Source organism: Hemicordylus capensis, chromosome 3 (assembly GCF_027244095.1).
Source record: "Hemicordylus capensis ecotype Gifberg chromosome 3, rHemCap1.1.pri, whole genome shotgun sequence".
Classification (NCBI taxonomy): domain Eukaryota; kingdom Metazoa; phylum Chordata; class Lepidosauria; order Squamata; family Cordylidae; genus Hemicordylus; species Hemicordylus capensis.
The window spans coordinates 142,706,444-142,726,625 of NC_069659.1; the positions used below are offsets into that span (position 1 = coordinate 142,706,444).

Here is a 20,182-nt window from a genome sequence, read left to right on the forward strand (position 1 = left end):
TTGTCCGCTAAATGCATGGGGTAGGAAGAATGCCTAATAGTTTAACATGAAATCCCAAACCAGGAATGTGTGGTGTATACAACTGCTCTTACCCATTCTGCATCCCAGTCACATATTAACTCTAAAACTTCTGGACATAGAGGCAGCGACAGCAAGAATGCACTTCTTGGCAATCACATACTATTTTGGGGCAGGGAAGAGGAAGGATAGTGTTTTGGTCACTACTGTTCAGTCAGAAGGGATGGCAGTCAATGCTGTGAAAGGAAAAACAGAGTGGCGGATGCTTGTGGTTACTGCGGAGATCAGCAGCAGGGTGCACATATGCACATGTGTGCGCACAATGCCTGCAGAGAGAAGTGATCTAAGTTATATGGGGAATTGCTGGAGAAAGCATGTATTCATACATATCTGAAGGAGTTCTCAGCACAGTGGACATGTGAACAAGATTATCCAACTTGTTTAATTTATTCCTTATTATCACAGCTGTACAATTCTCATACATACAGGAGGAAATGCATATTGGCTACACCATGGCATGTGGATGCATTTCCAATTATAATACAGTTAAGTGCAACTCCACTTGAAAATGTACATTTTTACAACTTACACAAAGTAAAGACTGCTACATTATTATCTGTGACAGTATAAAGCTTTGATTTATGTTAAGTTTCCTTACTAAACCACTTCCTGGTTAAATACAAAATATACTAAATCATTTTAAAAGGCCCTTGTGGTGCTTGGCCAGTATATAAAATATGTTGTGTAAAACATAACCATTTGCATTTTTAAAAATAAGTTTATAGCTGTAGTTAAACATTTGTTACAGAGATGCTAGGCTGAAACATTAACAGGAGCCATATTTTAAACTTTTCTGCTATTGCATTAATTGTCACCAGAAGAAACTAGTTCCCTGATTCTAAACATACCCCTTAGAATTAAGTCCCATTAGTAGTAATAGGACGTAATTCTTAGTAATGTGTTTAAAAAGGGATGCAAGGCTATAATCCTAAACCATTTTCTTGGAAGTAACTAGAATTGAAATGAATGAGACTTCCTTTCAAGTCAATGGTCAAAATCCATCTCAGAGATAAGTGCACTTAAGTGTGCTTCACACTGTGCTGGACTATGGCCAATGTGTTTAGGATATGTTTGCAATATACTGCTGCTTTATTCAAACAGGTTATAGAACTATTTCTGGAAAGATAAACAGCATCCTCTAAACAAAATGGAATGCTATCCAAGACATATTTACTATCTACAATTTAATGGGCAGACTCTTACCAACTTGTGGCGGGGCGGACTATTTTCATATGATGAACCTGAACGTTGCATGTTAACTCGTTACTTTATTGTATGTTTTGGCCCACAGACCATTAACAGCTGTATCAAAGGAAAAAGAAACATTAATTCTATTGCCATCCCTTTTACAAGAATGGTTTTATTTATAGCCTCCTTTAAAAATATACATTTTACAATCCTGGCACCTCAACAAAAGGTGACAGAGAATAAATATATGTTTTCACTGCTTTACTCTCTTCAGAGTTAGAAACTACCTGTTGTATGCCCTTTCTTTTTTAGATTTCTCCAGTGCCTTGTCCATTGTTTTCTCATTCTCTCCTCTACATTTGGGACAGTACCATTTGCCCTTTGGTTTATGATTGAGTCCCACACATGAGAAGTGAAACCATTCAATTCGGCACTCATCATTATCACAACCTATCATTTCTCCATAGGAGACCTGATTACACAGACAATAGGTTGGCTCGTTGGGATCAATAGGGAGGTCTGCTGGAGAAGCCTCCCTCTCTGCTTTGGCCTTGGATCTCTTCTTTTTCTTCGAAGTTTTTGCTTTCTTCTCCTTTGGAGTTCCTGAGGTGATATCATCATGGTCGTGATTATTAGAAGCATTTTCTCTATTTTCATTATTTCTTTGCCGCCTGGATCGTTTGTTGTTGGGCTTTTCAGCCTGGGTGATTGTCTCGTTCTTTGATTTATCTTGGTTAGTTTTGCCATTGTTCCCAATGGTATCATTAGTCTCTTGGCAGGTTTCAAACAGTTCTACATGACTGTCAACTTGTCTAGTTCTGTTCTCAACAAGTTCTACCATTTGACTGACAATTTGAATCTTTTCATCTCCCAGTTCCTGACTCCGGATCAGTGCTCTCTGTATGCAGTGCAACAATCTCTTCTTTTGTCCTTCATCCGTCTCTCGTTTGAATTTTTCATAATAGTCATCTAGCTCCTTTAAGATCTCTGTAAAGGAAGGACAAGATTATATCACTTGCCAGTCTTATAATTCAGCAGAGCTACTTACATTTTGTCAAAAAGAATTGGTCAAGAAAGGCAGATTCCTAACACTTTAGGCTGTGATTACAAGCACAGCTACCTGGAAAGTACACTTAAATATACAAGCCTGTTTCCATATGGAGCCAGCCCTACCTTGAGATCTTCTTCAGAAGCTCTCTTCATAGGTTCCTCTGCCATCTGCAGTATGGGTCAGAACCTTTTTAAAGCAGTGGTAGAAGATTGGTCCATCTGCAGTATGGATATTTATATTCTGCTTTTCAACAAAAGTTTTGAAAATGGTTTACATAGATATGGCTCCCTGTCCCCAAAGGGCTCACAATCTAAAACAACACACACACCCCATTAGATAGACCCCCAGCAACAGCCACTGGAGATGGATAGAGCCAGTTGCTCTCCCTCTGCTAAATAAAGAGAATCGCCACCTTTAAAAGGTGCCTCTTTGCTCAGTCAGCAGGGGCAAACTCGTCTGGCAGCAAGTAAAAACTTTTCCAGAGATTTTCTGGGTTCTTCAGAGTCTGCAAGAGTGCTCTGACACTGTACAAATCAGTTATTTCTACTTAACTTGTAAAAGTTTGATTTATACTCCACCTTGGCATATGCTTTTAAGAAATGCAGCATATAAATATAACTTCGCATGAATAAAATATTCATAGATTTAGATTTTAAATTTGAGAGCTCTCTTTGGAATCTTTTATAGTCCAAGGGGTTGGAATGTATATTTTTAAGTATAACCGTTCCAAGTAAATCATCAACGTTAAACAGCTGTATTTAAATATTTAAGTGTGCCTAGAACAGCAACTTATTCATCAATACCGATGACATTTAGAGAAAAACATGACTTTCTCAGGCGTAAACCGCAGCTCCACCAACTTGACCCAGTGACCACCACAAGCACAGCAACAGAACGGATGGAGAAGGCTGGCAGACCCTTCCGGGAGGTCGAATGACAGAAAATAGATGGGGGAGTCTACACGAAATACAGACGCCCGCCACCCGTGAAGCACACCGTGGCCCCTCTCCTGCAGCCCCAACTCGGGGCTCAGCCACCACCCACAACTTGACCATTGCTCCTCCCCTACCCCGGCCCCAAAGGAAGCGCCTGGCCTCGCGGCTAAGGGGGAGGGACCGCCAAAGAACGCCCCCCCATCCCCCCCCGCACCCGAGGGCGGAGCAAGTGTATAGTGCGCGCGCAGAAGCGGGAAGAGAATATTTGCATCACATGCCCCACCCTTCCACACAGAGCAGACCCAAGCCCCTCTCAGGCATTGGAAGAACTTCGTGCCTGTCACTACTGGCTCCTCCCCGCCCTCAGCCAACTACAAAACGCCTGCTCTTTCGCTCTGCGCGGCCTCTCCCTTTGCCTTTTTAACTGCAAGTATTTTCGCCGATCAAAGATGTTCTCGTGGCAACTTACAGCCACTTAAAACAACAAAAGACGCAACAAGAGAGCAAGGTCGTTTAACGCAGTTGTTAGATCTAAAAAAGGTTATATCAACAACTCGTGAAAAGCCCTTCCCAACACCGCCCCCAGCCGTGCAATTCCGAGGTCCATTGTTCTTAGAAAGGAAGTGGCGGCGTCGGAGAATGTGAAGCTCCCGCCCCCGTTCTTCTTTAACGGAATATACGGCGAGGACCAAAACCCACTCAATTGACCAATTAGCATCGGGCCACTCGCCCACTCCAGCCACAGGCCCCCTTAGGCGAAACTGACCGCTCAGAATGAAGAATCACCTTAATGGCCCGCCCTCTACCTAAAAAGCATCGCCAACCAATCAAGAGGGAAATCCCCAGCTAATCTCCGCCTCCCTTAACATCAACGGTCCAATCAGATCTGGAAGGTGAAGGAGCGCTATCCCTCATTCTCCACAACAACGCGTCAGTCAGTGAGCTTCTAACGCTTCCTGCATCCAAGGAGAACCAATCAGCCGCTGAGAAGCAGACGGGGCAGTTCGAACTATTAGAACAAACCTCCTCCCATTCGGTTTTGGCATCGTCACTAGAAGGCGGACTTCCAGGGACTAATGGGCGGGTCCATGACTATTCCATGAGGGAAGTGCCAGCCAATAATGGTAAACGGAGGCGGGGCGAGCACAATAGGAGAATGACGGTGACATATAAAAGCCACTGTGACGGCCCTTCTCACTCTTTCTAGAGCTCAAGCGCAGAGGCGCCTCCCTTTAGCGCAGTTGTGTGCTTAAAGCGGGTTGAAATGCCCGCCCTTGTCCTTTAATAGTAGCCTCCCTTCTTCGTTACTCCAGTCCCAACCAGGCAATCACACCCACAAGTTGATGCTTGTCGCTTTCTCCCCCGCCGTTCGCGTCTACAGTGACTCTGCTTGCCTTTCTCTTCCTCGTTGCGATCTGTTAAAACTCCTCACCATACGAGAGGTCTCAAATGGATACTTGCTGCTTCCCCCCTCCCCCCTCCATAAGCGCAGCAATAACCTGCCAGGTTTCCACCACCCATTTCCCCCAGCGGCTAAGGAGGGTGTTGAATGTGTAACGGGCACCCCAGTGTCACCTCTACCGCCAGCCGTAGCACTCTTCCCCCCCTCCCCACCCCCTTTACCTCTCACAGCACCAAGTGACAAAGGACCTTTCAAGCCCCCTCACTAAACTAAAGCCACCATTTCCCCGGCTGCAGAGTGAGGGATCGAACGGAGCCTCCCTCCGTAAGAGCTACAAAATACTGTACGAGTTTGGGGGGTGGGGTAAAAGAGAGGAAGGAAAGCAGGGGGTCACTCCGCTAGCAGCACATCCCCAGCCCACACAGTATTTATATAATCTAGCCCCCACCCCTTTCCATTTCCCCCCTTCGATACAAACACTTGACGGGAGGAGATTTGTTTTAAAAGCGAATCCCATTGAAAAGAAGAGGGAACGAAGGCAACAAGCCCTGCCCACCCCCCCTTCCACTCTCAATCTAATCCTCCCTCCCTCCCTCTCTCTCCCTTACTAGCACCCTCTCCTACTACAGCCATTGCGAATACTAGAAATTCCTCAGCGTTGTGCAGTAATCGCTCTCCCCCTTCTTTCTCTCTGTTCACCCCAGCACTGTCCCACTGTCCCCAGAAAACATACTCTCGCCAACCACGGAAAGAGCGAGAGAGAAAGAAACAGCCGCCTCAGTGCCCCATGCGTCCCGATTCTCTGCCCCTCCTCTACCCCTGCTGCTGCCGCCGCCGCCTTTTTGTCCAGCATTTTTACACCTAAAAAGCCAAGTCCTTGCTTGATAAAAGAAGCCAAAAAGAAGACCTTTTGTTCCGCCCCATGAAAAACAGCTACCGCTGCAGAGCAGCCCCTTTTTCTCCTCCTCCTCGCTTTCTGGTCGCCTTCTCACAAATAAATAAATAAATAAATAAAAAGCTACCATCCGCTTCGGGATGAAGGGGAAAACACACATACACGAGAAATCGTCTCTGCAGAAAAGACAACCCCATGTAGCCTCATGTGTTCTCACATGTGAACCCATAAAGGAGAAAGCACTTACCTTGATATTTGGCGTCAATTTCCCTCATCAGGGAGACATTTCTCTGCAGATCGAAGGGCAGAGATTCGATGGAGTCCAGGTAATCCTCCACATAGTTCGCTAGATGAAGCTGCTCTCCGTTTGCAGGATTCAACATTTTCATCCGGCCGAAAATTGTGTATATATCCTTCTCTCTCACCCCTAATGGGCGAGAGTTTTCCTTTCAAACACAGCAGTCCCAATGGCAGAGGTTCAGTCCTCAGCCGCCTCTCTGTTCTTTAGATCTAACAACAACAAAAAAAGACCACGAAAAAAGCTACATCTGAATCTTTTCTTCTGAGAGCAGAAAGGCAGCCCGGAATACACACAGTCTGCGAGTCCCTACAGCCGTAGAGCAGCAGTAGCAGCTGATTGAATGGCTGTCGTTGTCGGTAACTCACCAAGGAGGTGGTAGGAACAATCAGAGAGATGTGTGTGTGTGTGTACAAGAGAGGGAGGGAGAAAGGGGAGAGGAAGCTCTTAAAAAACCAGATCTTCCGAAGACAGACAAGCAAATAAGATCTTTTCTTTAAACATGCCTAGCAGAAAGGAAGAGATGCTTCTCTCGTCTCGTATGTGCAGCTACTCCTGTTCCGCCGGTGGTATTAATGCAGCCTTCTCTATACGCCGCACTTGATCCAACGTGGAAAACCCAAATACCAGTTTCAAACACTTGGGAAACATTCAGCCCCGCTATGCAGTGCGCACGCGCACCACTCCCATACACTTCCCCCTCCTCCTCCAACAGCAGCAGAGGCGCTCGATGTGCCTCACTATAGTGATTATACTACCTTCCCTCCTGTTGCCCCAACTCCCCACTCGCGGGGAAGGAAGTGAGACTCCGGGCTGGGGTGAGAGAAGAGCGTAGTTTATTTGCTGCTAAAGTGTACTGGACGGGTATGTGCACGGCAAAACACATTCCTAATGCAGACGTGTCTGATGCTTGTGGGTGTGAATTGGGATTACTACTTTGCTAATGCACCATGAGAAGGGAAACGATTACCTCCTAGGAACTTGGGTAGAGCACGGAACCCCTCAATGCAAAGTGACATGCATGTGTGTGAAAAGAGCGAAACAGAGGTACGTGTGAAATCTGTGGGCGGAGTTTCCCGAGGCTGCTTGCCCGATTTTACATAGCGCTGGCGACTGGTAGCTTTGGAGGATCTGGACAGGACGAAGAATGATGTCTTTGCACTTGTTCATAGGGAACGACATAAACTTTGAGGAGTTGCTGCCCAGTCTTCGTCAAGATTCCTTCTTTCTCTCCTCCCACTCTATCGGCCTCGGTAGCAAGCCCTGCTGTGTCTGACCACCACGTAAGAATATGCCTGTGTATGAAACGCCATTGCATTCTTCCCACCTCTCTTGCATTGTTTGTCCTAGTTTGCACAGGACGCTTCTCACTTAAAGGAGAGAGGATTTCTCCTTCCCTCCTTGAAACTAACCACCCGAGCAGCAACCGCATCAATAATTGTAATCCCGTAAAGACAGCTCTGCTGCCCAATCAAGCTTCGGTTCTTACTCCGGCCCTCCGTTTTATTATCCAATGGCATGCTGCAAATGATCGGTCCGGAAGAGAGGCGTCAGGAAAGGATCGGAGCATGCTCAGATCTGATCCGTAGGCGAGGAGAAAATGGAGGGTGTGAGGCGAAAAAGTGAACTACATTTCCCTACAGCAGTTGCTGCAATACCGCATGCGCCTGGGTTGTGGCCATTGCAGTCCGAACTGGGGCAGCCCCTGTATTTTTAAGGTTGGCTGATCTGAAAATCAAAGCACACCCATCTGCAGAAAACAAAAGCAGGGGAACGTGTGTTGTGGAGAGCAAGGTTATTAGGGCTACCTCGCCCGGGGAGAAGGGGGGTTAGCTGCTAATTTGTGTGTGTTAATTCATTGAGATATAGTCAGATGAACTTACTCTATAGCTTAAAATGATGCTGTGATCGTCATAGCTAATCAGCGGTGCTGGTTTAAAAGTAGCTTTGAGGACATTAGAACGAGGAAAGGTAGATTTGGGGAGGGTGGTGTATCGAAGAAACACTAGAACAATGTGGGCTTGTTGAGGACGGAAAGAGGGTTACCTGGCGGAAAACATATTTGCGGCCATGAATCAGGAAGACGGGAGGGATGGCTGGGGGGATGAAGAAGCCCGCGTTTGGGATAGGGCAGCTGATGGCAGTGGTAGTAGTAGTAGTAGTAGTACAGCGGAGCAGATTTCCAAAAGTCTTTTGCAAGCCCGAACCACTCCGTCCACTGAATTTTCTGAGGGAAGAAGTAATGGCCGTATGTCCCGACAGCCATTAAACTCGTTGCTGGGTTTGGAGCAGTTTCCTACGTAAGCTACCTCACTTGGTTGTTGCTAGGATAAACCGGAATTGTAAAGCAGCCTGTAGCGTGGGATGTGCTACAGAAATGCTCAAGAATAAACGATAAGAAAGCAAACGAGATCTTAAGCGTTTTATAGAAAAGCGGCATATACATTTAATTGTGACAATTCTGCAATTTTTAAGGCACACGGAGCGGGGGCGGGGGCTCGGCGGGACACACAACGCCGCATTTAGATGCTTAAGGTAAGAGGCGCAAGAATCTTACTGACTTGAATAGGAACAGCTATGCTCTGGATAGCGGTGGCCACCCCAGTTGGGAGAGCGAGTGGACATTCGGCACGTGCGGGTGGGGGTTCTAAGCCCAAAGGCGAGAACCGGCAAGAGCCTGCCCAGACCTCTAGAGAGGGGGATAAAGGCAGGCAGCAGCTACCCTTCCATCACCAAGAGCGAGACACCGCAACCGTCTACAGCGCAGAAGACCTGAGAGAGCGAGGGCTCCTCTCTTCCCGCAGCAGCAATTTATGATCTTAAGTAATAGCGTGTTCTGGATCTGGAAATACCACAGCCAAGTCCACGGGGTGAGGGAGAGTCTTCCTCTTTATTCTTTCCAGACCAGTAGGTGAAAGTAAACGGCGCGCACGATGAAACTGCATCCCACCCTGAGCTCTTACAAGAGAGAGAGCGAGCAACTATAACGCAATCAGAGGGAAGGAATCCTTTCCAGAGAAGGAGCTTCCTTTCCCCCATCCTTTCTCCTCCATGTCCAAGGAGAGGGAGGTGGATTTGCCCTGATTGGAAGAAAGCTCCGTTTCTCACGAGGCAGGCTTTCACTGATGTGCTGCGGCTGCTTAAGCCGTGATCAAATCGTGAATGTCGGTGATGGCAGGAGGGGAGGAGTTTTTCTAACAGCCACGGTGCTTTGTTGTCTCCATCCTTTTCACTAGTTACCATTCAGAAAGGTTGTCTCCCCTTCTGTATTTTATGGAGTGTGTAACAATGGCTATTACATCTAAACATTTAGAAACACACAACAGCCTGGAAGAGTCTGCTTGCAGAGTCATGGAAAACAGTTCTCCCTGCACCCCAGTTTTAATGCCAGCACCCTAAAGGCTGTCTCTTGTAACTTATTCACATGTTGCAAATAGTTCTGTTTGTCAGAAACTGGGCTCTCCACTACAGGATACTCAGTGCCTGTCTCTTGGAATCCTATTTTTGCATGGGGCAAAGCACATCTTGCTGGACCATGGCAAGGTATTTTGGGATGGTACAATATTACTCATATCTGGAACAGAGAGGCCTCTCCCAACATGGGCTGACTGTTGTGGCCAGTTTGTTCATAAAATTAGATTCAATTCCATTTATGTAAGCGCATCTGAAATATTGCAGTTGAATTAGAGAAAAGAAAAATCAAAGAATTGTTACTGGGTTTTCTTAAGATATTTTCACACATTATACTAATTGTGATTTTTGCATTACCCATATCTGTAATTCATATGAATTAAGCTACACTGGCTGCAGTGTACACTATTTAAATATGGCTTTTCCCCACCTCCCCCCCCATAAAAATATTCTATCACACGACACTAAAAAGCACATTTGAGGGTTTCTTGTATTGCTGAACCATGTTAGTCATACAAAAACATCAGAGTGTCAACTATAATGAAGAAAAAAAGAAAATTAAAATTAAGATCTGTCCTATTAGTCCAATGCATGTGGCTTACAATAATATAAGAAAATTGTTTTTAAATTAAAGTTACCCTCTACTCATCCCCAATACTAAAATTAGGAAATGGCATAACTTTCCTAAATGTCTGCCTGGAGGCAGTAATGGGCTGGATGGGGGATAACAAACTCAAGCTGAATCCAAATAAAATGGGAGGTACTGACAGGGGAGGGGGACCTGAGAGATGGTTTAGATCTGCCTGTTCTGGATGGGGTTACACTCCCCCTGAAGGATCAGGTACGTAGCTTGGGAGTGCTCCTGGATCCAACACTCTCTTCAGGTTGAGTCACTGGCCAGGAGCATTTCTTATCAGCTTGGGCTGATACATCAACTATGTCCATTTCTGGGAGGTAAATGAACTTAAAACGGTGGTATATATGCTAGTAACCTCTAGGCTTGACTATTGTAATGCATTCTATGTGGGGCTGCCTTTGTATGTAGTCCAGAAACTACAATTCATACAGAATGCAGCAGCCAGACTGATCTCTGGGACAACCCGAAGGGACCATGTAACACTGATTTTAAAAGAACTGTACTGGCTGCCGATACGTTTCCAAGCAAAAAACAAAGTGCTGGTTATTACTTACAAAGCCCTCAATGGCTTGGTAGGGGTGTGCACAAAATCAGGTTGCCCGGTTCAGTTAGAGTCTGGACCATGGACTCACAGAGGCCCATTGGGCATGCATGGCAGCCTCCAAAATGGCTGCCGCCACAGAGGACAGGCCTGGAACAGGCCAAAGACCACCCAAACCGGGCTATTTGAAATTAAATGGAGGCTGGGGGCGGGAGAGGGAAACTCTGGATAACCCCCTGCAGCCATGCAGAAGCCCCCAGATGGGGTGGTGGCGAGTTTAATTACATTTTTAAAATGTTTAAATTTTTATTTTTAATGAACCCCCAAGCCTGAACTGGAGGTTGTTCGGTTCGGTCTGAGATCAGGCCGAACAGGCTGGTTTGGTTCAGGGGTGTTCGATGTTGAATGGATCCAAATTTGAACCCATTCGCACATCCCTAGGGCTTGGGTCCAAGGTACTGTCATGAGCCATCTGAAGCAGTCTAGTTATGATTGCCATTGGCTTATTTGGTGGTGACTTGGGACCTGGCCTTCTCTGTGGCTGCCCTGAGGCTCTGGAATATGCGTCCTGTCAAATAAGAGCATCTCCTTCTGTTTGCTTTTAGAAAGACCCTCAAGACACACCTGTTTCTCAGGCTTTTAACTGAAATTAATTTTAAACTTTGTTGAAAAGTTTAGATTGTTTTAACTTTTTATTCTGTTAAATTGTTTTGTTTTAAATTGTGTACACTGCCTAGAGAGGCACATATAAGGTGGTATATAAATATGATAAATAATAAAATGCCTATGATCCAGCACCTTTAGGGCCCATGCATTATTATAATGGGAGAATTAAGCATGTGCTAGGAGAGAGTTAATGTGTACCACTTGAAGTGCTTTTGAGTCTCTTTCTCATGGTCTGTATATGTTAAAGGCAGAAATGCAGTTTTAAATTGACTTGTATCTATTTTTAAAAAATTGATTGATGTGCCATATAGAAAGGTGTATTTACACACTTCCATTTTTCTGTATTTTTGTGAGGTCTGTCTCTAGCACATTTTTCATCCTCCATTTTTCCAGGGTTGTGCACATTTGGGAATAGCTTTTCAACTGTTATATGGAAGTGTATGTGTGGAACCTTTTTCAGTTTCACAGATGCTGTTTTCCTTCACTGTTCTCCCATTTATCCATCCATTTCCGCTGCTGCCATTGCTGCTGATGCTTCAGAGTTTTTTTGTTTCCTTCAAAAGTGAGAAAGCAGGTAATTGTTAAGTATTAACATAACTGTTAGGCCTCAGTTAAACTGACAGGGTTGGAGAGAAACTTAACACTTAAACTGAAAGGGGGGAAAAGTCTTCCTCTTAATCATGCAACAAAAATGACAATGACCATGTCATTTTTATTGTATGTTTTTAACTTTTGTAAACTGCCTTGTGGTTGTTTTTAATGAAAGGTGGTATAGAAATTCAACAATAAATAAAAACAAAAACAAAAACAAGTGGTAACTGAAGCAAGGGAATTAAAGTCCTTTAAAATGTACATGTGATTTTGGCATAGTGCTGAACTTTGGCTTGATAGTCCTTAATTTTTTTTTGTACATTGATCTTAGAAACTGGAGATGTTGATAGACCTCTGGGGGGACAGTAAAATCCAAATCCATAAAGTGATTACCAAGACTATCTGGCTGGAAACATATTTTAGAGGAATAGCTGTGGAAATGCTAGACTAACAAGCATAAGGTTGCCGGTTCGAATCCCTGCTGGTGCTATATTGGGCAGCAGTGATATAGGAAGATGCTGAAAGGCATCATCTCATACTGTATGGGAGGAGGCAATGGTAAACCCCTCCTGTATTCTACCAAAGAAAACCACAGGGATCTGTGGCTCTAGGAGTCGAAATCAACTTGACGGCACACTTTTTACTTTATAATTTTATACCACCCTTCATTCTAAGACCTCAGTGTAGTTAATAAGATAACAATACTAAAATTTCAATAAAACAACCTAAAAATAAAGCAAGCACAGCTACAATCTGAGAGCTGGGAGGCCAACTCATTGGCCAAAAGCCTGAAAGGTCTTCAATTTCCTCTTGAAGTTTGGGAGAGAGGGAGCCATGCAGAACCCAGCTGCAAGTTCCACACCCTGGGGGCAATCACCAAGAAGGCCCCGTCCCACGTGTTTTGGCAAACGGGCCTCAGAAGGTGTTGGCAGAAGGAGCAGAGCCCTCCCAGCCAATCTAGTCAGGTGGGTAGATTCAGCTGGGAGCAGGCAGGTCTTTAAGGTATTAGTCTGATAAAGTGGAGTCTAGTCCACAAAAGCTTATGCTGAAATAAATGTGTTGGTCTTTAAGGTGTAAAAAGGCTGTACTGTTTATTTATCATATTTTTATGATAATATCCAAATTATATATACATCTGATATGTACGTTTCTAGGCTGTGTACAACATTTAAAACAATACAAAAAGTTACAGATTAAAATCTACAAAACAATAAAAATAATAGCATAAGAGTTATTAAAACAAATTATTAAAATTAAAATTCTAATTAAAAGCCTGCGAGAACAGGTGAGTCTTGAGGGTCTTCCTGAAAACAAACAGAGAAGGAGATGCTGTTATTTCAGAGGGGAACATATTCCAAAGCCCTGGGGCAGCCACAGAGAAAGCCTGGTCCCAGGTTGCCACCAGTCAACCTGTTGCCAGCAGCAACCGTAACTGGACCTCTCCAGAAGATTGTAACCGTCGGTAGGGTTCATGACAAAGAAGGCGCTCTCTTAAAAACTCTGGGCCCAAGCAGTTAAGGGCTTTATGGGTAATAACCAACACTTTGTATTTTGCCCAGAAACATACTGGCAGCCAGTACAGTTCTTTTAAAATTGATTGGTCCCTTTGTGTTGTCCCAGAGACCAATTCTGTACCAATTGTAGTTTCTGGACTATGTATAAAGGCAGCCCCACATAGAGTGCATTACAGTAGGCAAGCCTGGAGGTTACCAGCATATGTACCACTATTTTAAGGTCATTTACCTCAAGAAATGGATGTAGCTGCTGTATCGGCTGAAGCTGATAAAAAGCGCTCCTGGCCACTGCCTTAACCTGAGAAACCAGGGAGGGCTTTGGGTCCAGGAGCACTCCCAAGCTATGTACCTGATCTTTCAGGGGGAGTGTAACCCCATCCAGAACAGGCAGATCTAAACCATCGGGTCCCAACCCCCACAGTCAGTACCTCCATCTTATTTGGAATTAACTTCAGTTTTTGCTCTTCATATCTGACACATTCAATGCCAACCAGTCACAGGCAGAGCAAACTGATTTCCAGACCATTTGGGAGTATCATAGGTCAGAATAAGCACTCTTGTAACATAATCCTAAACCTAAATTGAGACTTACACCCAAGTAAGCATATTCAGGATTGTAGCCATACTTCATAGTAAGTGTGTTTAAGATTGCAATCATAACTGTGTCTAGGAAACAGAAAGCCAGCTCAGACCACTTTGTTTAAAACCATTTATAGATTAAATACAATAAAAAAGATCTCTGCTATAAGTGACATAAAACAAAAAAGGTGAAGTGGTACCCTTTTGTGGCACATCTTATGTTCTGTGTAGATTACTCCAATGAAAAGCATCACACATCCATGTCTTTTCAGGAATCTTGTTCTTTAGGATCAACAAAGCAACAGTTTTATAGCATTCTGTAGAACTTAACATTTGATGTAAAAATTAAGAACTTTTTAGGTATAACTTCTGTAGCCCTCAACTTCCCACTCAGCTCCTATCCAGTTGTGAAAGAGATGGTAGGGCCTGAGCTCACTTAGGTGTGAGAGGGGCGAGGAATAATATGGTGAAACCCCAGTTTTGTGTGGTCCTTCTCTCATTCTCTTGAGATAATGGTGGGAATACAGTGAGCTACTTTCAAATCTATATAACCAGAACTGAGGTTTATTCAACAAAGGGTGCGGGGTGGGGGTGGAGAAGGGAAGAAATCATAAAAATGATTCCAGCATGTATATAATCTACAACAAATCCCACACCCACACAGAGTGGAAAACCCTCAGAGTCCAACAATTCATTTGGGTCAGACCTGACCCTCACTCCACTTGTCCTGAAGAGAGCTGATGTATTCTTGCTTTATCTTCCGGTTTGTCTTTTTCTCCTTGCTTGATCTCTTTCTCTCACTCTAATCCTTTCACTCCAGAACTTAGTTGGTTTTTGCTTTGGTCCCCTCCTCCCTCGATCCAGCTCTTCCCTCGGAATCCACACTATGGTAACCCCAAAGGTCCAACAACCCCACCTGTCCTTGTGTTCTAACGGGGGGGGGGGCTACACTGGTATATAGTTCTGTTATTTTAACATGATTTTGAGTGATATTCCTTCCATGTTATTACATTTTCCAACCCTATTTTTTTGATTTGTAGGCCTGAAACCGGCACGGCGAAAAGCAATGAGAATCAGCAGGGCACAGGTTTAAGTGTGCAGCCATGTGTGCAATGAGCCAAACTGGAGAATGCAGATGTAAACCGATTTCAGCCAGGCCAAAAAGCCTGCAAGCCTAAGCACAACTTATTGGGAAGGCAGTCCCCCTGAATCAGAGGGACCTCCTTCCGAATAAACATGCCTAGGATCGGACTCCTAATCGATGAAAGCTCTGCCAGTGCCTTTACAAGGCCGCGCAACTTGCAAGGTCAAGGGGAAGACGCGGCAATGAGAAAAAGCACATTTCAAAAGCTGCTGAAGCCGAGGCATCATTTTACCATTTACTGGAGGCACCTCCAAGCATAGTCCCTCCCCCCGCCTTTCCGACCAGCTCGGGCAACGAAAGCTCCTCCTTTTCCTGCTGCTTTCTGGCTGTAGCTACCGCTCTCCACAGTTGGCGCACAGGCAGCGGCTCCTGTCTCTACAGCCGCAGCGGGTTGTGCAGACCTCCCTTCCTGCTTCGAGCGGCTCCGCTGCCAGCAGAGCTCCGCCCCCTTTCTGAGAGGAGGAGGAGCCGGCTGGGGCTTTCTCCTTCCTGCATCCTTCCTGGCCATGTGAGCGGCGCGTCTGTGCAGCCTTACTGACTTCGTTGCAAGCAGCTGATTTTGAAAGGAGCCATTTCTGAAAGCGACGGCGACAGCAGGAGGTTGCAGTCGCAGTCGTCGAGGAGCTGACCTGGGCTGACCCCGCCGCCAAGAAACATGCTGCACGCGCCGCTTTGGGTTCCTGGGGGCGGGTGGGCGAGGCTAGCCGCCTTGCAGGCGCTGAGTCTAAGGCGCTGCGGAAGGCTGAGCTTTGTAGCCGGAGGTGCTGCCGCCGCTGAAGCAAAGCGACTGCTGAGCGAAGCTAACCAGAGGAGAAGGTGTTCTGGTGTCCCAAAGCTTGGGACGAAGTGGATCAAGCCTACAGGCCAAGACAGTGGAATCCAGATCTACAACAGCCTGAGCAGAAGCAAAGAACCTCTTATACTGGGGAACGCAGATGTGGTGACTTGGTAGAATCTGTAGAAATTTGTGTTCATAGAGGGTGGTGTTGCTACTTTTTTTTTCCTTGATAGAGCTCCTGTGCTTTTACAGCAGCTCAGCAAGCATAAAATCAGCAGGTCTGACTTTTTTTTTTTCTGGCATGGAGGTATAGTAAAAGAAGAAAGCAACACCTGTTGAGTTTCTGCTTGTTGCACAACTCGTGAAAGCCTAGGAGTCCTGCTAGGAAATAAAAAAGTAGTAAGCTTGTATTGGGCCAGCCAAAGTTTTTTTTAAAAAAAAATCCATGAAGAAGAACAGCACAATTCTTTGTTGTGCCTCTGCTTGATGTGAGTCCCACTGAGTTCAATGGGAATTATAAGAAAGTGTGCTGAGGATTTATGCCTTGGTGCTCAACATGCAGTTTAAGAAACAGCACACAATTTACAGGATTTTGTACAGAGATCTGTTGAGCTTGAGATATTGGGTGGCCCTTATCCTAGATCTGCTCTTGTAGTGAATTGTAATCGGATCAGAACTGCAACAGAATTGACACAACCTTGCGGCCCATGGAGGGGATTTGTCAGATGATGCTCTGGCAGAAAAGTTGGGAGCTGGAGCTGTGGTTAGGGATGAAGAGTGAGCCCTGGGGTGGACAGACTTTCGCTGTCTGGCAGCTCTTGAAACAAGGCATGGAACAGAAGCCAGATCTGGAAATAGCAGCAGGGAGATATGCTCTGTTGACCAGTTCTAGGCACCTAGCTCATTCCAGGAGCCCTTTGCTGCTTTCATAGCAAAGGGGCTAGTTAAAAAATTCCTGTTCTTTAGTAGGCCTGAAGGAGGCTCTGTGTCATATAGATCTGGATAAGATGCTGCTAGTCCTGCACCCCTTAACTCAGGGCTGCTCAACTTTTGCTCTCCAGCTGTTTTTGGACTAGTAAAGTGTGCCATCGATTTGATTTCAACTCCTGGCGCCTGCAGATCCCTGTGGTTGTCTTTGGCAGAATACAGGAGGGGTTTATCATTGCCTCCTCCAGCGCAGTATGAGATGATGCCTTTCAGCATCTTCCTATATCGCTGCTGCCCAATATAGTACCTGCGAGGATTAGAACTGGCAACCTTCTGCTTGTTAGTCAAGCATTTCCCTGCTGCGCCACTTAAGGACTACAACTCCCATAATCCCCAACCACAGTGGTCAGTAGTTAGAGATTATAGAAGTTGTAGGTCAGTGTCTGCAGAAGGGCTGAAGTTGAGCAGCCCTGCCTTAATTCAATCTTTTCTTTGGTAGTCATGCACCATTTTCCTGCTTAAACAGTAGGTCTGAGGTAAACTAGATTAGTGTGCCTGATACCCCAAAATGACTTCCCTCTGGAAGTGCCCATGGTAAGCTGAATGCACAGACATATCCATTTCACATTGCTTATTCACCTGTCGATTAGTGTAGTTGACATTGTGCCTTTCAAAACTGCTTATAGATTTATATAACACTGCAAGCAAAATCTTGGAGAGTTTTGTGATTTTCTCAGTAGACTTTAACTTTGTGCACAGGTATAGCTGTGGACCAACTGTGTATGACCATGCACACCTTGGGCATGCTTGGTGAGTGTTTTTATTTTATTTTTAACTGTAAATTTATAAACTTTGTAGCCCACTAGCCATCTTAGATGTAGTCTCTAGCACCCATTAGCTTGTATTCAAATTCACCCATTAGCTTGTATACTAGCACCCGTTAGCTTGTATTCAAAATACACTCCTTCAATCTTGGAAGTATGCAAAGTGCAGCCTGTCAGTCCCTTATAAAATGAGATGCAAATATAGTTAAGCCACATATGAGAGAGATGGAGGAGAGGAGGAGGAGAAAATGAAGAAGAAGAAACGTCTGTGCATCTAGCATGGAGAAAATTCCTTCCCAAGAACCAAAATGTGATGGATTGCTCTGAACCTGATCAAAGAGCCAGGTACACACAGAGGTGCACTTAGGTAATTTTGGAGCCCCCCCCCCGCAAGTTAAGCATCATTTTTTAACACGTAGGTTCTTGAGGGCACACGCACACCACCCAAGATAGACTAAAGATGATTTGGGGTCCCCCAGGCCCCAGGGGGTGTAGAGGCCCTGGACTTTGGCCCCAAAGTCCAGGGGTAAGAATGCCTCTGGGTACACACACTTTGCTGAGAATCCCCAAGCAAAAATATTCTTAGCTCTGGCGTAAGTCTACCCCTGCTTGGAGTGAGGAGGGTGAAGCAGATATATTATCTTGTTTGATCCTACAAAAGGCATGGGGTTATGTTATGTTTGCACCCTCTCTACTCCAAGGAGACTAGAGTGGTCTCCACAGAACAACCCTGTTCTCGGTTGCTCCAATCGAGGCATCTTGATGGGTTATCCCTGTCACGTGCTCCTGGTCAAGACTATTCTAATTAGCTAGACAGAAGCCTTTAGAGCCCGAAGGGGATGATTCCACCCATTTCTTACAGTCCTGCTTCCTGGCAGGTTCTTGCTCTCTCTCTCTCTTCATTTGTCCCTTCTGAAACTTGTTCAACTCCTTTCTTTCTGATTTCTTCCAGTTTCCATCCATTTTCTTCATTCTGTCTTTTAAATATAAATTAAAACAACATTAAAATGTTAACAGATTAAAATAATTTAACATTTAACACAATGTTTAAAAATTATTAAAAACTGTAAATCTAATTAAAAGCCTGGGTGAACAAACGTGTCTTAACTGTCTTTTAAAAAGTTGTCAGAGATGGGGCGCTGTTATTCCAGCAGGAGCCTATTCCTAAGCCTCAGGGGAGCAACAGAGAAGTCCTGTCCCTGAGTAGCCACCAGACGAACCGGTGGCAACTGCAGACAAACCTCTCTGGATGATCTCAGTGGCCGATGGGGTTCATGGCAGGCTGATAGACTATGTCCTGGTTCGGATCCTCATTTGAACCATGGCTTAGATGAGGGCTTCACAAGTCTGGCCCTCCTACAGATATTGGTCTACAACTCCCATGAGGCCTGAACTATTGGCTGCTGTGGCGGGGGATGATGGGAGATGTAGTTCAACATTTGCAGGAGGGCTGAACTTGTGCAGCCCTAGTTTAGATGATCATGAAATGAATATGTTCCTGTCAGGCTTGCATGCTCCCTTTCTCTTTAGTGTGCCACAGAAGATCAAAAACTGTCATTTTTACACTAACCATTGTTCTGCATTGCATCCAAACTCTGGCAACTGTGATTGGCTAACAAACCAGGAACTGTAGTTTGATGCTGGCTTGTCTTAACAAATCACAGGTCATTCATCTGATGGTGGGCTCTGGTTTCTGAAAGCATATGCCATGATACATTTCTTTTTGGTGCATCGGAACTCCTGGTTGGTTTAGTACATTCGGGTTGAGGATCCCAGCAGTCAAAGTGGTTGAGAATTACTGAGGGTTTTTTAATGTTACTTTTAAGCAAACATAAGGGTTCATAATGTAACACACAACTTTTCTCTCCCCTCACCCTCAGTTCCTATGTTAGATTTGATATAATTAGAAGAATAATGACAAAGATGTTTGGAAAGGAAGTAATCATGGTGATGGGGATCACAGATATAGATGACAAAATAATTAAAAGAGCCAGTGAGGTAAGTTGCTTTGCTTGCATTTTAGTTTTTGAATCTTGTTTAGTTTTTGTGATCAATTTTGACGAGGAATGTGCTCTTGCTTTATACTGTTTTTGCTAAAACAAATTTATATATCAGCAAAACTAATCTTGTTTGACTTAACCATTTTAAAAAATACTTTGGATTTTTACAAATTCTTGGTGCCTGCTTTACTAATTTTGTTATATATATCCTGTACTTGCTGCAGATGTAACAAACCGCTTAATTGCAGTTTTCACTGCCTGCTTGTCGCTGCTGCTTTCTTCTTACTGTAGCTTTGGTACTAATTTTTTTTTAAGTTTCTTTCTGAATTGATCCATCTAACTGGTGATCATGTAGGCACCATGATATCACATTTTTGCACAATTGGATTTGACTTGGAGATCAGCTTTTCTCTGAATAGGCTTCCTGGTGATACCATGTAACCAAAGCCAAATCAGAGTGAGGGCAATTCTTTCTCACTCTGAGTGGATTGACATTTTTGTTTTTGCAGCCCATCCACCTCATTATCAAAATGGAGGGCAGGGTACATTCTTTGGTTTGGCACTCATACAATGTTCAAACTGCTTGTTTTTTTCCTAAATGAAATATATGTCATAGTATTAAATGTCTCAAGGAACTTCCAGGATTACAGGGGAGTCTTTTGACATTGTTACAGTAACTCAGAAAAGCTGTCACTCCTGCTTTATGCCATTGTTTAATAAGGA

At 44.6% G+C, this 20,182-nt stretch overlaps 2 protein-coding genes and 1 long non-coding RNA gene across 12 annotated transcripts in view; 1 reads left to right on the top strand and 2 right to left on the bottom strand.

Moving 5' to 3' along the window:
* Nucleotides 1-446: 446 nt before the first annotated feature.
* ING1 (inhibitor of growth family member 1) lies at nt 447-6,568 on the bottom strand. Of its 5 annotated transcripts, none has more exons than XM_053312621.1 (2): nt 5,797-6,568; nt 447-2,253 (listed from the first exon to the last, which is right to left on the bottom strand). In XM_053312621.1, exons 1-2 carry the CDS (start codon nt 5,936-5,938, stop codon nt 1,550-1,552), a joined length of 846 nt encoding a protein of 281 aa, XP_053168596.1. In that variant the 5' UTR covers nt 5,939-6,568; the 3' UTR covers nt 447-1,549. The 5 variants fall into 5 exon arrangements, with proteins under 5 accessions (XP_053168596.1, XP_053168595.1, XP_053168598.1 ...); XM_053312620.1 differs by lacking the exon at nt 5,797-6,568 and adding an exon at nt 5,562-5,694; XM_053312623.1 differs by lacking the exon at nt 5,797-6,568 and adding an exon at nt 4,276-4,300.
* A 4,541-nt stretch (nt 6,569-11,109) lies between these two features.
* Nucleotides 11,110-15,367, bottom strand: LOC128352227 (uncharacterized). 2 transcript variants are annotated; one of them, XR_008320270.1, is made up of 3 exons: nt 15,163-15,363; nt 13,987-14,068; nt 11,110-11,656 (listed from the first exon to the last, which is right to left on the bottom strand). It is a non-coding gene; the product is annotated as an uncharacterized LOC128352227 (long non-coding RNA). The 2 variants fall into 2 exon arrangements; XR_008320271.1 differs by lacking the exon at nt 11,110-11,656 and adding an exon at nt 12,759-12,997 and having other exon boundaries at nt 15,163-15,367.
* Nucleotides 15,368-15,585: 218 nt separating this feature from the next.
* CARS2 (cysteinyl-tRNA synthetase 2, mitochondrial) overlaps nt 15,586-20,182 on the top strand; it is a 64,707-nt gene continuing 60,110 nt past the window's right edge. For 3 of the 5 annotated variants that reach the window (XR_008320269.1, XM_053312615.1, XM_053312616.1), the window contains exons 1-3: nt 15,586-15,878; nt 17,395-17,445; nt 19,340-19,457. Coding sequence is in view for 4 of the 5 variants with exons in the window: in XM_053312615.1 (XP_053168590.1) it covers nt 15,586-15,878; nt 17,395-17,445; nt 19,340-19,457 (462 nt within the window). In the remaining variant the exon portion in view is untranslated. Of the gene's footprint in view, nt 16,197-17,394; nt 17,446-19,339; nt 19,458-20,182 lie in introns of all 5 variants that reach the window. The other 2 variants (XM_053312617.1, XM_053312618.1) reach the window with 2 other exon arrangements.